The sequence below is a fragment of the Dendropsophus ebraccatus genome, chromosome 8 (assembly GCF_027789765.1).
Source record: "Dendropsophus ebraccatus isolate aDenEbr1 chromosome 8, aDenEbr1.pat, whole genome shotgun sequence".
NCBI classification, from domain to species: domain Eukaryota; kingdom Metazoa; phylum Chordata; class Amphibia; order Anura; family Hylidae; genus Dendropsophus; species Dendropsophus ebraccatus.
Window position 1 is genome coordinate 103,697,452 of NC_091461.1, and position 22,390 is coordinate 103,719,841.

General features: G+C 44.0%; 1 protein-coding gene across 1 annotated transcript in view; it reads right to left on the reverse strand.

Moving 5' to 3' along the window:
• USP24 (ubiquitin specific peptidase 24) overlaps positions 1-22,390 on the reverse strand; it is a 64,166-nt gene that overhangs the window by 31,782 nt on the left and 9,994 nt on the right. The window contains exons 2-17 of the mRNA XM_069981309.1: positions 12,804-12,969; positions 11,724-11,791; positions 11,347-11,490; positions 11,133-11,255; positions 10,725-10,760; positions 10,507-10,572; positions 7,167-7,232; positions 6,441-6,515; positions 5,327-5,485; positions 3,048-3,162; positions 2,843-2,946; positions 2,247-2,354; positions 1,859-1,954; positions 1,626-1,787; positions 1,005-1,112; positions 742-891 (exon numbers count right to left, since the gene is read on the reverse strand). Coding sequence (XP_069837410.1) covers positions 742-891; positions 1,005-1,112; positions 1,626-1,787; positions 1,859-1,954; positions 2,247-2,354; positions 2,843-2,946; positions 3,048-3,162; positions 5,327-5,485; positions 6,441-6,515; positions 7,167-7,232; positions 10,507-10,572; positions 10,725-10,760; positions 11,133-11,255; positions 11,347-11,490; positions 11,724-11,791; positions 12,804-12,969 — 1,746 coding nt within the window. The remainder of the gene's footprint in view (positions 1-741; positions 892-1,004; positions 1,113-1,625; positions 1,788-1,858; positions 1,955-2,246; positions 2,355-2,842; positions 2,947-3,047; positions 3,163-5,326; positions 5,486-6,440; positions 6,516-7,166; positions 7,233-10,506; positions 10,573-10,724; positions 10,761-11,132; positions 11,256-11,346; positions 11,491-11,723; positions 11,792-12,803; positions 12,970-22,390) is intronic.

Genomic DNA, 22,390 nt, shown 5'->3' on the forward strand with positions numbered 1-22,390 from the left:
TATGCCACATAACAAACAAACTACAGAGTGATAAGCTGGCCATACAATTCAGATAGCTGTAAATCCTTCCCAATCATATATTAGTGTGCATGTACTCTTCATAGGGGAGAGGAAAGAAAGCTGCTGCCAGATACCCCTCACAGTGGTTTACCTAAGGGAGAACAAATCCAAAATATGCAGATCTCCTCCGTTCTCGCAAGGGGAACAAGGACATTGCAGACACATTAAAAATAGTTCAGCCAACTTTAAAAGGGGTAGTCCAGGACCTGTTATTTTTCTAAGTAAATATACTCTAGGGTAAAAAAAAAACAAAAAAAAAAACACAAAACACTTGTACTGGCCTTTCCCGATCTCCTGCTGCCACCATTTATAAGGTACCCAATGAGGCAGCAATGTCCTGCCTCAGTCAGTGATTAAGTGAGCACTTCCTTCTGCCTTCATGAAATGCTGAGCAGCGGGACATTTTTTTTTCTATGTAAAATAGCCCTAGGACTACTCTAATGTATATGTTCAACCTTCAAGCACCCTGAATAGCACAATAGAAGCTATGGTGCAAATCTAGGTACCTATAAAGCAGGATTGCATTCTCTGGGTTAGTGATAATCCCACATTGCCAGAAAAAGATATAACTAAGAAATATTTACATCCGTAAAATAACAAAAAGGACTATAGGACATTAGAGATTCTCCTATTACTAAACACTGCATTTTTTCCTGCAGCAAGACATTCAATGTCAGATACCTCCCGGTAAGTGTATCTGCCATCAACCAAAGAGGATCCAGCCAGTCCACCAGGACCAACAGTGGACACTGCCAATCGGTGACACGCGACCAAACTCGCCGTCACTAATTTGACAATTTCAAAGTTCTTCTTCAGGTCCTGAATGATGCTCTGGGGAAAGAAAAAAAACATAAGCAAAATAAATGGATTTCACAAATCACCAGGTTTGGAGCAGAAGCGACGTAAGTCAGACTAAATATACAATTCTAAGTGTGAGATTTTACCTTGTCTTGCTTTTGATAGGTTTGCTTGTTAAATGAGCGTGTTATCTCGTGGAGCTGACGTAAGGCGGGCACCACCCACACCACATGCGGGTTGTTGTGCTGAGATGACTAGATTAACAGATAAAGAAATTTGTGAATAAAAAAGTTTTTCATTTTGTATAGCCACTTCTAGTTAATTGAATTAAAGGTTTGCGGACCATATTGTAATCAGGAAGTAAACATACTGCTGCCTACAGCCGCCTATATTCTATCTGGAGTATCAGTCTGTGCGTCGTGATTTACTGACATGGAACCAGCAGAAAATATATTCTGCATTCTGCTGATCACTGTCTCTATTACACGGGGAGACATCTATCTGAGTAATAAGACCTTAAGTGTATAATATTAAACAAGTCTCCAAATTTAGGCCTGTGAATTATTTTCCACCCTTGCACCATTTTTAGCCACAATCTTTTCATGGCGTACATAATTTATAGATTTTTTTTATTCCACCAAAAACAAAAGAGAGAGAATCAACTAACAATCACACAAGAATGGCTGTACAAATGAGGCTAATGATAAATTCCCCCTCTGTTTTCTAAAATGACAGCTACACTTTCACACCATTCCTAATAAACTCACCTTCTTAATGTCCTCTATACACTTTATAATGTAGCTCCTCTTGACGGTCTCTTTGACTGCATAGGCATCACTAAGGATTGTCAGGTGTTCCTCTAAGGCTTGTTGGATTAAGTTAGATGGCAGAATGGGTAGGTGGGCGAGATCCCATAAGACTTCTAAGACCTGTAAGAAAACAGAGGTGAGTTGTGTGACCGGCAGGGTTGAGAGGCCACTTGTTAGTTTCAGACACTCACCTTTCCGGTCGTGGTCTCATTGCGTGCTTCTCTTCCAATACGACCAATAAGGCTCAATAATTTCTGACGAACCCGGTCAGACTCTATCTCCCAGCTCTGTGAAGAGGAAGGGTTAAAGATCACTACACAGGAATAATCTGGATCACTTTTCAAAGCAAGCATGTCGCCTTTTTTGTTGAGCTTAAAGAGAGCACAATGAGTTATTTTTTTATCATTAGCAGGACAAGAAATTGTATTGCGCCCCTTTTAAAGCAGAATTTTTTTTATTGCATCTGGCCTCTCGTATAGTGCAGACAACTGTGAAGCTTAATGATTCATGAATGCACAGAAGGATGTGCAATACTAGTGCTAAAACCAAGCAGGCTGGGTGCAAATTAGGTAACATTACCTTCTGGATAAGAACAAAAAGATGGTTGAGCTGGTCAGAACTGAATTTTACAGCTGCAGCAGCAATGATGGTGTGGATATTTTCTATCACAGTGGAGGATTGTCCTGACTGGTCAAGAAGAAAAGTGACAAATACTTTCATTAGGACAAGATAGAAATAAATACCACAAACTCTTATTTTATTGATCCATAACTGCTTCTAGTAGATGAATAGGTTTAATAACATGTTCTATAGCAGTGTTCCTCAACTACCACTCCAGTCATGCACTGACTGGATCTGCGTCCTCTATGATAGTGTTCAACATTTGACTATCCAGCTGTTGCAAAACTACATTTCCCATTATGCATCAATCTAATCTTTATACTTATATCTATATCAATCTCTATGTTATATGTTATATATGAATATTGCACACAATGGCCAAGATTGTTAAATCTGTGAAAAACAAACACTGGTGTGATTTGCCCACAGCAACAAAAATCCGGATGAAATCTGACAATTCACATATCTATTTTTGTATGTGCACTGCATCATTTTCATTGCGTAATATCAGCAAGGTAAAACTAATTTTTCTACCTAGCATAAAATGAAACTACCTGTATCTTCCAGATCTTAGAAAGCTCGTCCAAGGACAATTTACTGCCGAGAAGTTCAATGATTCCCTTTATCCGGTCACAGTACTGGGCTTGGTCAATGTTACCTGATGAGAGATAAGAATAACATTGTGAGGATTTCATAGAACTTTGCCAAGACCAATAACTACCCACAGCAGCTCATGTAACATATAAAATGGATACAAACCTTCCAGTGCTATCGAAAGGACAGAATTTTCTACAAGCCAGTCTAGTAGCCGGTCGGTGTCTATGGCATTCTTCACAGATTTCGATAAAGTGCTGTCTTCAATCAATTTGGTTACCTGAAAGAAAAAAATATTAAAACTATGTAAAAATCGAATTCAGCCACATTGTAATAAAAAAGGAATAGGTAACCAAGTCCTTATTTTAACCTCAGCTGTGATTCTCAGACTATTTAAAGCATGAGGATCCCTAGTATAGCTTTAGTTCATGGGATAAACTTTCATTTTCCCGATAAAGGGTAGGTTCAAATCCTGCAAACATTTCCTACTGTGGACATCATCACAAATTAATGATACATTCACATATAACGCACGCAAACTGTGCTGCAAATTTACCCCTGCTACAATGAAAGTGGTGAAATCTTGGGGAAAAGTTCTGAGAAATGATGAGGAAAGGTTACGCATTTTAAAAAGTTGCAGAAATGTTTATAAAACAATGATGAAGCTTTATTTCAAAAAGACAACCCAATATGTAAAATTATACACCCACCATTACTGGCCACGCGCGCTGCTGCACACTACACAAAAACGCATACACTATTAGGCTATGTTCACACAACATATTTTTTCGTATTTATAAGGCTGTTGTTGCAATCACAGGGTATACGATCCGGCCGGGATCCCTAGCGGCGCCACAAACAACTGACATGTCAGTTTTCTGCAGCCGCTGTTCAGTGAATAGTGGCCATTGCTTCATAATGTGCTATGGGGAGTTCTGATGCGGGCGTGCACTGATGCGCCCGCATCAGAACTCTGCGGCAGGAAAGATCATCCGGCCGGTACTGCACGGTCACGGAACAGCCGGTCTCTTACACCTTACATACCACACCCACATAACTACATGCTATGTTCTTTTTGATTTTATTTTTTGCTGCTAGAGCTCTCCAGCATCAGAAAAAAAACATGGCAGGTTACACACCACACATGAAATGTCTGTTGAAATTACATTAAATGCATCCGGAACAGAAACAATTGACAATCGGATGTCAATTACTTTAATCTGCATGAATAAAATCGGCTTTCATAGTGCTCCAAGTTGCTCGGAATGGATAGATGTAGTCCCCGGAGACATAAGACTGTCATCCTGGACTTTTCCGGACAACCAGAGCACTTTGAAAGCAGCAATAATTTATGCAGACTTAGCTAATTGACATCTGAGCTGTCGGTTTCCGCCACAGGGGTACTCCCACACTTATATAAATATATATATATATTTCTCATAATAAACATCTTATCCTTACCTCACTGTGCTCCCCCGGTGTCCTACTGTGATGTCTCTGGGTCCCCTGCTGACCACTGCCACTGCCACTTCAGAGTTGGACATGCCTTGGCAGTGGCAGCTTGCTCAGCCAATCACTGACTAAGGCTACGTTCACAAAGAGCAAAAGGGGCGGATTACACGAGGAAATATTTCCGCCTGAAATCAACTGACGCTGAATTCCGAGCAGAATATAAGCAGAATGCAAGCAGAATCCCTGCGTATTCAGCTAGGAAAGTGTTCAGCTCGTAATCAGCTCTTGACAAATTCAGTGCGGAATACTCGAGGAATCCGCGCTGAATCCGCATGCATTCAGCGCTGAAATTCAGCGAGTATTTGGCGAGTAAACTAGACTATACCAGAATATATACTAGAATCCTCCTCTCCCCCTTTTTTCCCCATTTCCGCACTGATTCAGCGTGTAATTTCCGCTTGTATTACGCTTGTATTCTGCGCTGAAACAGAAAATTAAAGCCCCATTGGTTTGTATAGGCTTCTGCTAGCGGAAGAATGAACATGTTCATTCTTCTGGCGGAAAGCGGATTAGTTCAGTGCGGAAATTCCACTGTGTGAACTGCAGAGCAGAATTTCCATTCAACACAATGGAAATTAGCTCTGCACCTATTTTAACGGCTGAAATTTCAGCGCTGATTCAGCGCAGAAATTCAGCTGCTTTTGCTCTGTGTGAACGAGCCCTAAGACAGGATAGAGCCTTGGCCACTGATTGACTAAACCGCTGTCACTGCCAAGACAATACAGTCTTAGAAATGGTGGCAACAGCTGTCAGCAGGGGACCGGGAGACACCGCAGGAGGACACCAGAGGAGGGTACAATAAGAGGTTTGTTATGTTACATATAAGTGCAGCATTACGCAAAAAGTTTTAAAGAGCTACAGTATCCCTTTAGTTTTGCACATGTCTATTTAAAAATGAAAATAATTAACCTTAATTCCCAGGGTGCACTTACTTCTTTAAGAGAATTCATTTTTGCACTGAAATGAGGAGATTTAAGCATTCGCAGTAAGATGTCCAGTCTGAGGTCATCAACCACGTTCACCAGGTCTGGTTGGAATCGCATGCAGAGTAATTTGATGGCGGAAAGGAGCTCAGGGATACTGACCAGCCTCTGCGGGGAGGGAGGTGACAGACAAAGCTTATGTTAGACAAATACCCTCAGTAAACAGAAGACCCTCAGTCACCCCTTGCAGTCCATTTCTGGAATCACAGTCAATTAGCATCATTATAGCTTCCCAAATGGTTTACAACTCAGCTTTCCTAGAACTTTAAGCCACAAATCTGTACTATTATGCACCCATCTGTGAGAGGAGGATGCATCACCACAGCATACAGGACTCACATGCACTTGGCTGAGAGCAATGTGGAATTCCCCATCTTACTACTTGCAAAATCTTCTATTCGTATGAAAAAATTGCATCAGATAAACCATGTGACCCTGCACTAACCTGTAGTGCACTATAATAATGCAGACTCGCCATATTCTACCTTTAACAGCAACAGAATTACAGTACAGGGATTTTCCGATTACACCTAATAAAACTTATATAACCTTTCCAAGAGATTTAGGGGGACATTTATCAAGACTGGTGTTAGAGTACACCAGTCTTAAAGCCATATCCCCTTTACTAAGAGGCACACGGCTCTTAGTAGTGCACGACGCAGGCATTGCACTAAAATCTAAACCTGCTCTTAAGCAGGTGTAGATTTTTGCCTGGTTAACATCTGTTTCCAGGTTTAAACCTTGATAAATCAGGGGCAGGAGGCGGCCATGGGAAAGCTGTCTGTTACTGCCGCTGGAGGCATGGCACTGGGTAGCAGAGCAAGAGGGGATAACTGTCAATCACTGCCTGGTCTGCTACACCGTAACATGGCATTAGCTTCATGAGCTAATCTAAGTCAAAATGGGTTTTCAGCCTATGAACAAAAACTGTTTCCCATTCTCTGACAGCAGAGATGGTGAGGAACTAAAGCAACAAGTCTATTTTCACTTTGTAAAGATTTAGCTTCATTTAGGACTGCATTAAAACGCAAGGCAACTCCTGGTGAGATGTATAAAGCTGTACCTTGTCCTTCAGATCCTTCTCTTCCACGTTTTGCACATATTTTATCATCTTGTGTATCACTCGATCTAGCATTGGCTGATGGGAAAAGAAACAAAGCACATTCACATCATGTCCTAAACAACTAATTGCCAATCGGTGCTCCTCTTCAGCACTGATTGGCTGAAGAGGAGCGGTTTGAAATTCCCGGCTCCCCTCGTCAGCCAATCAATGCACTGTAGAGGGGAGCCGGGAATTTCGAACACCCGTTACGCCGAGCAGGTAAGGTATGCTCGTGGCGGGGGCTATCGGAGCGGCGGGGGTGGCGATCGAGACGACGCAGGGGGCTGCGGATGAGTGGGGGCCGGGCTGCCGATGAGCGGGGGGCTGGGCGATCTTAAAACGATTTTTCCGTACGATATATCGTTCCGTCTAAATGCTGATCGTTATGAAAAAAAAAATCGTTACTCCGACATCGTTAATCGTACGATCGGGCGAATTATCGCTTAAAGCATAAAGCATAAAGATATCTGCGTAGTCTTTACAAAATTTACACATGCGATAAGTAACACCTGAGCTTTAGTAAGCAGAAAAGTGTGTGTATGTGTGTGTGGGGACTAATGTACATTGACATTCTTCACCTCAGACAGAATTGACATAGATGGGAACTTTCCAAGCGCTTACACAGCATGACTGCACCATTGCAGCTGTGACCTCTTCTATTTTCCATACAAATAAGCAACCATTTACCTGTACAGTGGAGGAATTGAGGTATTCTGCACACACGCCAAGGGGTTGAACCAATGCTGACACTTCCTGTTGGGAAAAATATAACATTCTTTAAGAAGGGAAAAACTGCATCATAAGTATAACCTCCCCATCTAAAAGCTGCATCTAGAACAACCCCAAACAAGAACGCTAAAGTCCAAGTGTTACCAGCACCAAAGAAAAATTCCTTCAATTGTGCATGAATGAAACCTGCCAAATTAGCAGACTTTCTAGATTACTCGGCTATAGGATACCTGTCACTACGAGCTGTGAATTTCTCTCATAATCCCGAAGTTTAACCCTTTAAGGACATGGCCCATTTTCGTTTTTACGTTTTCGGTTTTTCCTCCTTGTGTTTAAAAGGTCATAGCACTTGCATTTTTCCACCTAGAAACCCACATGACCCCTTATTTCTTGCGTCACTAATTGTACTTTGCAATTACAGGCTGAATTTTTGCATAAAGTACACTGCGAAACCAGAAAAAAATTCAAAGTGTGGTGAAATTGAAAAAAAAAACGCATTTCTTTTATTTGGGGGAAATGTGTTTTTACGCCATTCGCCCTGGGGTAAAACTGACTTGTTATGCATGTTCCTCAAGTCGTTACGATTAAAACGATATGCAACATGTATAACTTATATTGTATCTGATGGCCTGTAAAAAATTCAAACCGTTGTTAACCAATATACATTCCTTAAAATCGCTCCATTCCCAGGCTTATAGCGCTTTTATCCTTTGGTCTATGGGGCTGTGCGAGGTGTCATTTTTTGCGCCATGATGTGATCTTTCTATCGGTACCTTGATTGCGCATATACGACTTTTTGATCGCTTTTTATTACATTTTTTCTGGATTTGATGCGACCAAAAATGCGCAATTTTGCACTTTGGGATTTTTTTGCGCTGACGCCGTTTACCGTACGAGATCAGGAATGTGATTAATTAATAGTTCGGGCGATTACGCACGCGGCGATACCAAACATGTTTATTTATTTATTTATTTGTTTACTTTTATTTAAAACCTGGGGAAAGGGGGGTGATTCAGACTTTTATTAGGGGAGGGGGATTTTTACTATTAACAACACGTTTTTTTTTTTTTTTTACACATATACTAGAAGCCCCCCAGGGGGACTTCTAGTATATACACTTTGATCTCTCATAGAGATCTCTGCAGCATAGATATGCTGCAGAGATCCATGAGATCGGCACTCGTTTGCTTTCGGCTGCTGCAGCCGGAAACAAACGAGTGCCGAGCCGAGGACGGCGCCATCTTGGACGCGTCCCCGGCCGGCATCAGTAACGGAGATCGCTCCTCCGGGACAAGGTCCCGGAGGAGCGATCTCCCCCACTAGACACCAGGGAAAGGTTGCCTCCGGTAATCGGAGGCAGCTGTCAACTTTGACAGCTGCCTCCGATTAGCTAATTAGCGGGCACGGCGATCGGACCGTGCCCGCTAATAGCGGCGGTCCCGGGCTACACGCGGCACCCGGGATCGCGGCACTTCAAAGCGGGGCCGCCGCGCGGCCCCGCTTTGAAGTGCTAATGAGGACATAGGACGTACCGGTACGTCCTATGTCCTTAAGAGGTTAAAGCGTAACTGTCATGTTTTTTTTATTGCAGAAATCAGTAGTATAAGCGATTTTAAGAAACTCTGTAATAGGTTTCATCAGCCAAAAAAGCCTCCTTCTGTACTCAAGAAGCAATCTCCCAGCCCCCCCCCCCCCCCTGACTTCTTATCTGTGCATTATCAGGCAAACACGTCTTCATTACAGAGAAGCCAGTGAAGACGGGTTCTGCTCTCTCCATTGTAAGCCTATGAAGGGGGGAGGGGCTGAGGGAGATGAGGGAGCAGGAAGAGGTGACATGAAGGTCAGCTGTTTGTAGACTCTCTGGGCACCTAAAACGCTAAATTCAGGGGTCAGAAAGGTCAGTGCTTATCTATGAACTTACTGAGAGAAGATTGCAGGGTGTTGTGCTTTGCAAGACTGCTCAGTGCTCAGTCACTCCTAACAGCCCCTCCGCTCTCCATAGCCACATAATGGAGACAGAAATCCTGCTTCATCTGATGTGAGGAGGGAGGCTGGGAGATTGCTTTTTCAGTACAGAAGGAAACTCTTTTAGTACATAAAACCTATTACAGAGTTTCTTAAAATCGCTTGTACTGTTGATATTTAATGTTTTCAGAAAAATGGCCCTGACATGACAGTTACGCTTTAAGTACCTATGGCAACAAACCACAATCTGAAATTGGAGTGACCTCCCTTGATATAATGTAGGCTGTGTGCATTTCTGTCATTGCGGGATTCACTGTCACGGATACCCAAACTTACAGATTACAAGAGAAATTAACTGCTAATCGAGCAGTGGCTGTAGTGATAGGTAATCTTTAAAGTGACACTGTCATCCCCTTTCTGTGTGAGGTGGTTTGTTAAACCTGGGCGTGGCTTCATGGCCGTAGCGTCACTGAGCCCTGCCCACATTGCCATAGGCCACGCTCCTCCGTGACATCATCATTTATGCTCCACCATTGGCGACCATTGGAATGGGCTGACCTAGAGGGGGTGGGGCCTAGACACCAATGGTGCCACGCAGGTGCGGGGACTATGGTGGTGTGGGCAGGGCTAAGTGGCACCATGGCCGTGAAGCCCCTGCCAGGTGGCACAAACCACCAAGGATAAAAAGCATTTTTTACTGAACCTAGCACCAAGAAATCTATAATAAAGATATGAAAACTGCAGAATTTAGGCTTTACAGCTGTGTAGAGAAGCCCTCATCCAGAAAGGGGGCGACAGTGTCACGTTAAAGGAACCTTGCTAAACCCATCCTGGGATCTTTCTGCACTCTCCATCTATATGGAGATGGATGGATAATTTACAGGGGAGGGAGTTTATCATGTCTAACCCATTTTTATCTGCAACATTTAAAAAGGATTAAAAACACAGATTTAGTATGGTAAAAAGTGAGGAAAATATTAATTACACCAGGATTAAACTTTCTTTTATGTATGCGACGTGACTTATAACTATCGCTTCTGTATCTGTGGGGGCTCTATATCATATACAGATCCTGAAGAAATAGTGCATTACTCTGCAGTCATAGATATGGTCCCAGAGCTGAAACCTGGTGTTCTATGAGCAGTAAAAAGCAGTGTTCTGGACTGGTGTTCTATGAGCAGTAAAATCAATGGACCTTTAAATCTCAAAGCCAATGGTGATCTGAGATTGCAGTCTTAACCAATGTAACTACAATGAATGATGAATCAGTGGAATGCTTGGAGTGGAATTCCCCTTAAAGAGTAAAACATAAAGAGAAGTAGAGATATTCACCGAAAGTTCTATTTCTTCAGAGTTCAGCTTTGTCTGAATTGCTGTTAAACCTCCAAGTTCTCCAAACTGCAGGAACAAGAAAAGCAAAACACACAATTAGAATCAATACGAATCAATTACATGCCACACGACTGTTCTCCCTTGCCCTTACATTCCCAGTCAGCGCCACATAAACGAAATAATGTTATAGTATAAGACCCCCTTTCTCCACCACCTACCCTGTTCACTAGGTCCACCAGCCAGCCGTGCGGTTCCTGTAAAAGACACAAAAGAGAAATATTTACAAAGTCCCTCCTCAGTCACTGACTGGCTGAGCAGGGCATCTGTCAGCCGGGTCGTGACTTAGCCTGGGACTGGGAGCTTAGAAGAAAGCCGGCGGGGTCATGGAGCGGGATGTGGCTTGGGCACCGGGACAGGTAACTATAAGTTGTTTTTTATTTTCCCCCCACCCCCTGCTTGTAAAGATATTATACTTCCAGGCCGGACTTCTCCTTTAAGATCTGTTGGGGTCCCAGAGGTTGGATTCCTGCCAATCTTAAGCCACCATGTGGGAATATCCCTATAAAGCACCATACAATTGAAGTACAATCGTCTGTCATTCATTTACGAATGATAAATATCTGCACCTTTTGCAGACTGCTGGCCGGTGACACGGCATAAGTGTTTCCTTCCCCAAAGACGTCAGCCCAGTTCTTCTGACACATCTTCATCCGATTCTTAAAATGATATTCATTGTCTGGGTTAAAGGCCTAGAACACAAAAGGAAGACGTATACAGAACTATCCATGTAGGTCAGTGAATTCCACACATAAAACATCCTTCACCATCTAGACAAGTTACCATGGTGAGGACGCCCAGAAGCCCGGTGGGAATAGGTTCCTGCTTGATTCGTTCTGCCACAAGATCTACCAGCAGCATCAGCATGTTGTAGATTCCTTCGTGGATCTCGGTGCCCCATTTGTGGACAGCATTGGATGTTAGAAGCTGCAAGAAGAAAAAGCAGAAGCAACTTACTGTAAGAGCTAGGCCCTTCTAAGAGACTGCTGAACTCTGACACCATGGCTGACATTAGGCTATATTTAAGTATCTTGTCCATGGGCAGCCCAATAAAGAATATGGACGTCACAGGGTGGGGTTCCCCATGCACTATTTTCCATAGGGGACAGCCAGCCTACAACAAGAAGCAATGCTTTCCAAGATTTTTTTCCCTATTTTACCTTCTTGAAAGCCTCCGGCATACATCTCTCCATGAACCTTTTGCAATTTTCATCAGAATCTGACAGACCTGCCCAAAGACAGCAACAGAGGGGAGAATGTCAGCCACTAGAACATGCTATGAAGAAACACAAGCTGTGCTCTGAAACAGCCCCGCACTTCTCAGTTTTAAGTGTTCAACTGCAGCTCAAATGAAGTGGATAGAGCCTAACTGTAATACCACGCACAACCTGAAGACAGGGTTGGTGCTACTTGTGGAAGAAAGCTGCTATGTTTTTCTAATCCTGGATAAGCCCTTGAACAATGTGCTCATTTTGCCCTATTATTGATGGGGCAGTCATCTAAGGTCTGAAGCACAATATGAGTGTTACTGGAGGCGTAAATAAGATCAGTCATATACGATACAAGTGTTTCTGGACAGTCTTCTTCCCCCTTTGGCAGCTAATAACATACGGTAGTTCTTACTTTCGCTGCAGGAGTCTTCTCAGCTATACTGCCATGTTACTGCAAAGGCTCTGCTTCTTCCCTGACAAGCAGACAGCTATTGGCTGCCATCTAGTGACCAGAGGATCACTATACAGAGACCTGGATGTGAAGACAGTGACTGATCATGTGCGTCCTCCAGCACTCAGCTCTTCTGGTGGACAGAACAATGACTGCCCGTGCATCCCCTCCAGCACTCGGCTCATTAGATGGATGGAACCACTAATATACACTGGCCACCAGGTGCTGCCATAGCTCTTTACTGGATAATTTTTTTAGTTATGTAAATGTCCAACACTGTTTACTTTTTATGATCTAAACATATGTAATGGAAGGACACCACCAATAAGGGTAGGTTCACACTTAGTAAAATCCGTAGAATCCTGCGGCAGAGCTCTCCGCTGCGGCTTCCCACAGTATTTCTATTGGAAGACTCGCACGCCTCCATCGCTCTCCACTGTGGGAAAGCTGCCGGGAGCAGAGGTGCACAAGCCCTCCCATAGAGATACTGTGGGACACTGAGGCAGGCGGGAGAGAGCGCCACTGCGGAATTCCACCGATTTTACTCAGTGTGAACATACTCAAAGGGGCTAACTTACCGAGCTTTGCCAGGTAAGTGGACGCTATCAAGCATTTTCCCAGTGACTCTTCTCTCTTGTAGGGGATGGACCAGTGGTCAGTCAGCACCCGACTCTCCAGTTCATAAAGGTTAGTGGTTGGGAACTCAATGCTTTCTCCAGGGCAGTTTCCATTCTCATCGTTTTTCTAAAATTAGGATGTAAAAATAACAAATAAAATTAGAAATTATTTATACAGTGCTTTAAAACATGTTGGTGCTATGTAAACAAAATTATTACTAAAGCATGATATATGCAGAAACAATGGGGACATGTAAATGGTGGCAGCATTGGGTACTGGTGCAGTAAGGCATCATCTATGGCAGGGATGGAGAACCTTTGGCTCTCCAGCTGCTGCAAAACTCCAATTCCCATCATGCCTGGACAGCCTTTGGGAATTGTAGTTTTGCAGCAGCTGGAGGGCCGAAGGTTCCCCATCCCTGATCTACGGCGACAGCTTTCTACATGTGTCATCATTCCGTTTTGCCATTTCTATTTAAAGCTCTGACACCGGCGTCATCTGGAGAAGATCAGCAGTCTCTGTATATGACGGGTGACAAACTCGTGAGCCTACAGCTGTCGCAAAACTACAATTCCTATGATGTCTGGACAGCCAAACTAAGCATAATGGGAATTGTAGTGTTACAACAGCTGGAGGGCCGCAGGTGTGACACCTGTGCTATATATACACAAGGCTCACATCCACTGACAGCAAGCACATGGTCTTTGAAAACACAAACAAAGCCTATTAGAAAGCTGCAAAAAACTTTCATGTCCATCAGTGACGAGTGATTCTCCTGTGGCCGGCCCCTGATCCTGGGGAGTATCTGCCGTCACAGGAGCTGAATGCATTCAGCATTTGGCTGGGTCACAGGTTGGCGCGGGGTCTATTCTAGGTCGGTGGCGGCAAAAGCAGCACAGAGAAGCTTTGTCAGGGGGACAGCGATGGGAAAAGAGATTAAGAGACGGTCACAGCGGAGACACAGACTCACAGGGGGCATCAATCCCACCACCATTTCTCTTGTAAATAATTTAGTGTCTAGAGTTCTCTATTTCAGGAAAGGCCTAAGCCCCTGAATGACAACTCTGCCCAGTTACACTCACCGGCCACTTTATTAGGTACACCATACTAGTAACGGGTTGGACCCCCTTTTGCCTTTAGAACTGCCTTAATTCTTGGTGGCATAGATACAACAAGGTGCTGGAAGCATTCCTCAGAGATTTTGGTCCATATTGACATGATGGCATCACACAGTTGCCGCAGATTTGTCGGCTGCACATCCATGATGCGAATCTCCCGTTCCACCACATCCCAAAGATGCTCTATTGGATTGAGATCTGGTGACTGTGGAGGCCATTTGAGTACAGTGAACTCATTGTCATGTTCAAGAAACCAGTCTGAGATGATTCTAGCTTTATGACATGGCGCATTATCCTGCTGAAAGTAGCCATCAGATGTTGGGTACATTGTGGTCATAAAGGGATGGACATGGTCAGCAACAATACTCAGGTAGGCTGTGGCGTTGCAACGATGCTCAATTGGTACCAAGGGGCCCAAAGAGTGCCAAGAAAATATTCCCCACACCATGACACCACCACCACCAGCCTGAACCGTTGATACAAGGCAGGATGGATCCATGCTTTCATGTTGTTGACGCCAAATTCTGACCCTACCATCCGAATGTCGCAGCAGAAATCGAGACTCATCAGACCAGGCAACGTTTTTCCAATCTTCTACTGTCCAATTTCGATGAGCTTGTGCAAATTGTAGCCTCAGTTTCCTGTTCTTAGCTGAATGGAGTGGCACCCGGTGTGGTCTTCTGCTGCTGTAGCCCATCTGCCTCAAAGTTGGACGTACTGTGCGTTCAGAGATGCTCTTCTGCCTACCTTGGTTGTAACGGTTGGCTAATTGAGTCACTGTTGCCTTTCTATCAGCTCGAACCAGTCTGCCCATTCTCCTCTGACCTCTGGCATCAACAAGGCATTTCCGCCCACAGAACTGCCGCTCACTGGATGTTTTTTCTTTTTCGGACCATTCTCTGTAAACCCTAGAGATGGTTGTGCGTGAAAATCCCAATAGATCAGCAGTTTCTGAAATACTCAGACCAGCCCTTCTGGCACCAACAACCATGCCACGTTCAAAGTCACTCAAATCACCTTTCTTCCCCATACTGAGGCTCGGTTTGAACTGCAGGAGAATGTCTTGACCATGTCTACATGCCTAAATGCACTGAGTTGCCGCCATGTGATTGGCTGATTAGAAATTAAGTGGTAACGTGCAGTTGGACAGGTGTACCTAATAAAGTGGCCGGTGACTGTATGTAGCAATACAATAACTAACTGCATTACTAAGCAGGGTTACCGTTCTGGACACTAGGAAAGCTGAATGAGCTATTCCAGAAAACTAAAAAGCAGCTAGATAGAACTGTGTCTCCCAGGTCCAGAATCTGCCCATTAATGTGGCAATATAAGCTCTAATAATGTACAACTCCCTTGCTTGGCACAGCCGCTGTTCAGGACTCTAGGAAAGCTGGGTGAACCTGTGCTGGAATAGACAATATCCCATCTAGTTGACCCAGCCTTTCTAGTATCCAGAATACAAAATGTGCCTATTAGTTTGGACATTCCCAGCTATTATACATCACTAGAAAGATTTGATATTCCGGAAGCTAGGAAAGCTGGATGGGATTGTTCTAGAAAATACAAATTTTTTTAGCCTTCTTATAGTTTTACAGAACTCGTCAAGATTGCAGGTCAGGAATCGGGGGAATCTGAGTAGTAGCACAATGGGAGCTGCAGTAGCAACCATACAACTTGTCAGCCAGGTTCCCGCTCCACCTGCACTGGAGGAATAGATGCAGAAAATTATGGCCGTAAGAACGTGGAGCTGTCAGGTGCTGTTGACGAGCACCAGATCCTGTACTGTCCTGGGTATGGCTTGGTGTCAATCAATACGGCTGCCACTCTGGCTGGCAATAGGGGGCTGTCACGGAGCTCCGACAGCAGATCTGGCCAGCTATCCAGTGGCAGGACAGGGAATTACTCTCTCCATAACCAAGAAAAAGCTGAGAGGTAACTTTACTGCCTGTCACCCAGCTTTCTCAGGAACAGGTAGACTTAATAACCAAGTGGAATCTTTATCAATGAGGACGATTCCATCTCATATTCCCTGTTCTATTGGGGGGGAGGGGTTGTCTGCCGTCAGTACAAGGCCTGCTTGTAAATCAGACACAAGCGCATCCATTATTCATTGTGTTATTACAGCCAACATCCGGTGATCTGCGACGTTCCTCTGGTCACTTGACGGGTGGATTATCTGTGTTTGCTTATTAATGATGCACGAGACGCCCCCCCGCCATCCACACAGCTGGGGGAACAGAGCAGCAGTGTGAGAAGTGGCAGCATAGAAAAGACGCTAACAGGGTCATCACAAAGCTGCGCTCTATCCGATCCTGCAGGACGTCCGGTGACTCACCGCCATCTATACCGGATACAGGATGAGCTGCAGAGACAACTCACATATGCAATAACAATGCACAGGATCTATAGCGGTGATCAAGAATAAAATGCAAGGACTACCGTGCGGACTGACAGGAAACATAGTCCCACATACTAAAAGCTAATCTCTTGCAATAAGTGTCAGGCATAGTGGCTGCACATACAAGCACCTCTGTCTACATTCACCTCTATGAGAATACCCCCTTTAAGATGTCGATCATCATAAGTGGTGTCAGGAGCCGTGGCTTTGGTGGAAAATCCCTTTAACACAATCTAGCATCTGCACATTGTAACCATAAATCCTCCCCTGTTTGCTTTAGGTTTCTGCAGCCCTTGGCTCCGCAGCCATTACTAAGCGGTGACGACTGCTCAATGATCTAAGATATCTCTTTACAGTGCGGTGACAGGAGACGCTGCAGCCTGCATATACAGGAGAGACGCTCAATGCTCCAGATCCTTACAGAAAATAGATGTATAGACATTATATATATATATACATACACACACACACACACACACACATACAGTGGTGCCTTGGATTACGAGCATAATTCGTTCTGGGACCATGCTTGTAATCCAAATCCACTCTTACACCAAAGCAAATTTTCCCATAATAAATCACTGATATGCAGACAATTGGTTCCACACCCCAAAAATAATGATTTATTATTCTGAATAACATGTAGAACAGATGAAACAAATATTAAGAAACAGCAGAATATGTGATATTATAAGTTACTGTACAGTAATGGAGAAGATGGGAAACACAAGGGCTGACAGACTGCAGGGAGCATGAAGGAATGAGCAGGGCAGATGTGAGCACAGTATAGCAGCACTCTCTGTCCGGGGAGAGAGGGGTTACAGCTATGAAGAGATTACCTCCACAGTCCTGTCCTCTGATGTAAGCCCCAACCTGAAGTGGATCTGCTATGACTTGGAAGGTGAGGGAGACTTTCATGGTCGGAGTACAGAGCTGTAGACCCTGCTATGCGGGCCATACCCCTCCTCCACTCCCCCTCCCACGCAGTACAGGGAGCTCTTAAACCAAAGCAATACTCTTCAACCAAGTCACAATTTTGAAAAACTGTGGGCTCTTAAACCAAAACGCTCTGTAACCAAGGTACCACTGTGTGTGTGTGTATGTGTGTGTGTGATATATATATATATCTCACACACACACAGGAAGAAGGAAAGGTGCAACCACTGCCAAGGCAGTGGCCGGGCACAGGTCCAGCCATCAATTACAGGGCAGCCAGGCGTGAACTAACATGGTAATAATAGTGCAGAGCTCTACTCATGGGGTACAGACCTCACTTATTAAAGGGCAAAGACACCCTGCACTTCAAAATCTATAGAGACAAGACAGGAATCACATCTCCAAAGGCACCACCAAATGCCAGAATAGTGATCACAGCTCTGGAGTATAATACAGGATGTAAGTCAGGATCAGTAAAGGATAAGTAATGTAATGTATGTACACAGTGACCTCACCAGCAGAATAGTGAGTGCAGCTCTGGGGTATAATACAGGATGTAACTCAGGATCAGTACAGGATAAGTAATGTAATGTATGTACACAGTGACCTCACCAGCAGAATAGTGAGTGCAGCTCTGGGGTATAATACAGGATGTAACTCAGGATCAGTACAGGATAAGTAATGTAATGTATGTACACAGTGACCCCACCAGCAGAATAGTGAGTGCAGCTCCGGAGTATAATACAGGATGTAACTCAGGATCAGTACAGGATAAGTAATGTAATGTATGTACACAGTGACCCCACCAGCAGAATAGTGAGTGCAGCTCCGGAGTATAATACAGGATGTAACTCAGGATCAGTACAGGATAAGTAATGTAATGTATGTACACAGTGACCCCACCAGCAAAATAGTGAGTGCAGCTCTGGGGTATAATACAGGATGTAACTTAGGATCAGACTCCCACTGATCTAGTCCTAACACTACTGAGGAAAAAAAAAATCTATTTTACATGCTTTGAGGTTTCCAGAGGTGACCCCTGCAGTCGGTGTCTGTATACACAACAAGGGGTTTTGTAGCAGTTTCCTCCCACACTACAGACAACTTCCTATTCTACCATAAAGGAAGTGTGTGGTAAATAGCAAAGACGCTTCGTCCACATCTGTGGCCTCCACTCTGTATACTCATGTAGAGACTCAGCTACTTACACTTTCCTTTCGCAATAAGTATGACTATTGTGCAGTTTTCATGAGCGGTCCGCCTGAGGTGAAGGCGCGGGTCACATGACTGTCATGTACGATTGACAGCTGACAATGCTACTGCAGTAAACTACACACACTGGTCTATAGGTATTAAGTGCATATGTTTCTGGTGTATTTTTTAGGTTGAATCATGGTAATAATTTTATGCATCATATATATTAAACGTCTGCCCTAAGAAGGAGCAATTTCCATAGACCTTAATAATCAGGGTGCCAAATGCAGAGCTATTACTATGCTTACAACTAATATCGAAGCTACTTATGGTCATCTGTACCTTGACAGCCTCGCTAGATGTGGCTATATACACAATGCCAGACTCTTCCTGCCCCCCCAGGGCCAAAGGCAGCAAAGAGAATGATGCATGTAGCAGGTAGGTTATAGTATACTATATAGGTCTAATATAATATATTATACATATACATATACACACACACCTTGGCCTACACTCTGCATCCTGTGGGTGCAGACAAGGAAATTACAGGAATGGCGTTTACTCGATACAGCGGGTCCCTCACATCTCACGAGGAGGCCTTGTGCCTATGACAGATTCTCTACAAAACAGAGAGCGCTCACGCATCCCCGCCCCAACCCATCGAGAAGAGCGAACAAAGGCAGAAGGAGCTCCGGAGAAGAGACGTCGCTGCTGGTAACCAAGAGCGTATAAGTGGGGATTAGGGAATTACTTCACGACACAAAGAGCGGAGCGTGCACGACTGCAATGCATGACACTCATCTACACCGAAAGGCTGAGGCGCACCGTACATGGCTCAGCTTTAACATAAGTGAAATCTCTGAAGAGACCACCAAAAGAAAGATGTACCAAGACCCCAAACAATTAAAGGGTCCCAGACGCTTAGACTATCAGCACAAGTCATGTAGTCAGCTTGTACATCTGCAGGATCCGACAGCTTATATAATAACAGTTTATAATGCAACCTCTGCTTATTAGCATCTTATGTTCCATATACACTCAGCGTGTCTCCACATGTACAACATAACCCGTCCCTACACAGAGGGCAGGAATACCCGCTCTTGGTGGCAATCACTAAGGGATTTGTATAAGACGACTTGGAGAGATTTACATACTTCCTATAGCATCTTATTAAAAAGGAAACAAAATGCTATTGTTTTGTGTTTTCAGCCGTATTTGCTAAGTACATAGTAATTCAGAAACGCCAAAGCATCATGATCCACCACTATTACACAATAAAGATTTAAAGGGGTTATCCATGCTAAGGACAGTATTACACGGCCCGATATTCTATTTAGGCGAGCGACGATCTGCTAGATAGGCTCTTGCTTACCAAGCCTATTACACGGTTAGACGATCGCGCAGCAAGAACTATGTGTGTGTGTGTGTGTGTGTGTATATGTATATATTATATATATATATATATATATACACACACACACACACACACCTTGGTTTAGGAGTAACTTGGATTGAGAACGTTTTGCAAGAAGAGCTCACAGTTTTTCAAAATCTTGACTTGGTTTAAGAGCATTGCTTTGGTTTAAGAGCTCCCTGTACTGGGTGGGAGGGGGGAGTGGGAGAAGGGCATGGTCTGCATAGCGGGGTCTACAGCAGTGTACTCTGACCCAGGAAGTCTCCCTCACCTTCCAAATCATAGCAGATCCACTTCAGGCTGGGGCTTACATCAGGGGACAGGACTGTGTAGGTAATCTCTTCGTAGCTGTAACCCCTCTCTCCCCAGATAAAGTGTTCTGCTATACTGTGCCCACATCTGTCCTGCTCATTCCTTCGTGCTCCCTGCAGTGTCTGTCAGCGCTTGTGTTTCCCATCCTCTCCATTCCTGCTATAATGTGCCTGCACTCACACTCAGCTATACACACTGCTGCTATAATACGTCTGCACTTACACTCAGCCATTCACACTGCTGTATAGAAAAGTTTCTGTCACTGTCCTCTTGCACAGCTCTGTGATTCTCACCTCCTGATTGGTCCATGCTGAACACACACCCTTCCCCATTACTGTCATGTGACCACACAGACCTCTGACAGCAGCCCTGCTTCTCTATTCTCCCTTGTTGTACTACAAAACTGCATTGTGGGGATCTGCAGTTCCATCCTTTATCTGCTGCTGTTTTTCCTGGTTTATGCACTTACTATACATTATAGACCACATGCTGATTATTTTTGGGGTGTGGAACCAATTCTCTGCATATCCGTAATTTCTTATGGGAAAGCTTGCTTTGGTTTAATAGTGATTTGGATTACAAGTATGGTCCTGGGAACAAATTATGCTCGTAATGCTCGCATGGAGAGGTAAAGTATAGATTTATTATTTTCTCTGCACTTTCATTAACCACATACCCCCCATTACACGGAGCAATGTATGATCAGCGGCTGCAGACTTTTAAACGTTTAAAAATCGTGCTGAAAGGCAACGATCAGCCGATAATCTGGTTCTCTGATTATTGTTTTTATTACACGTGGTGATATCTGCCTGGATCGGCCTGATTGGACAGATAATCGCCTTGTGTAATAGAAACCTAAGGCTTTTTGCAGCCACTCACTTCAATGGGTAATAGACAGGAGACCTCTCTTATACCTCTAATATTCCTAATAAGGGACGTCATATTTATTAACTCTTTTACAGATTTTGCTACCAAAACAGCCTGCAGCACGCATCAGTAGGGTAAAGGGCCGCTGTATTGTATTGTATTACATGGGCTGTAAAGTGCGGGTTAATAATTAAGAGGCCGGTTGTTAATGCCCCCACAAGGCAGCACTTAAAAGCTAACGGCCATTATCAGACGTCCACTGAGGGAGCAAGGAGAGATCCGGAGATTCCTGCACTGCTCTGCAGCCTTATAGCTAGGATTATCCGGCACCCATGCAACCGCAAATCCACAGCAATCCAAGAGGAAAAAGTACATGTGCTACATGCAAAACCCTGCAATGGAAAGGGAAGCTGGCTTTGTATGTCATTCAGGATATGCAGAAAGCTGGATCACAACGCAATGTAATGGTGGTAAATAGATGTAGTTACAAGAGACATGAGAAAAGACGAGGACTTAGAAGAAATAGTCCTTCCCTAATCCAGGTAGAAGAGAACAGGACTATGGCCCGCACCACCAGATGGACAAAGGCCAAGTGTCAGGAACACAAACAACTGCACCAGAGGTTATAAAAGGTCAGAAGGATCCGATTCTCTGCTCAGGCTCAGTCCACAGGAAAGAAACCCAAGAACGTCACAAGCTAAGCAAAACTAAGACCTCAAGTCTTATACTAGTGCAGAGGAATAAAATTACAGGATTTCAATAAAACAAAAACAGAAAGTAGCGATTGAGGAGAAGGGCGGATGACAGATCCTTATGGTAAGTAACACAGGTGTCAAAAGCATGGCCTTAAAGATGTTGTAAAACTTCAATTCCCACCATGCTGGACAGTCGAAGGCTGCCTAGACATGATGGGAATTGTAGTTAGGCAACAGCATGATGAGGGTGACATGTTCCCTTTAAAGCCACCTCTAGGGGGGAGATAACCAAATACTGAGCTAGTTCCCTGACCTGGAGCATGGACATGATGGGAGTTGTACTCAGCTGTAGAAGCACAGGTGGAGGGATTCTGGTATACAGAGGTGTTAGATGCAGATACAGTCTTATCTTAAAAGGGGTAGGTCACTGAAAAAAAAAAAAAAATTCTTTCAAATCAACTGGTGTCAGAAAGTGCCAGAAATTTGTAATTTACTTCTATTAAATCTTGTCTTCCAGTTAGGGCTGGGCGATTAATCAAATTAGAATCAGAATTCGATTTTCAAATTAAAAAAAAAAAAGTGCGCTCTAACCGGCAAGGAAGCAGTGGCGCGC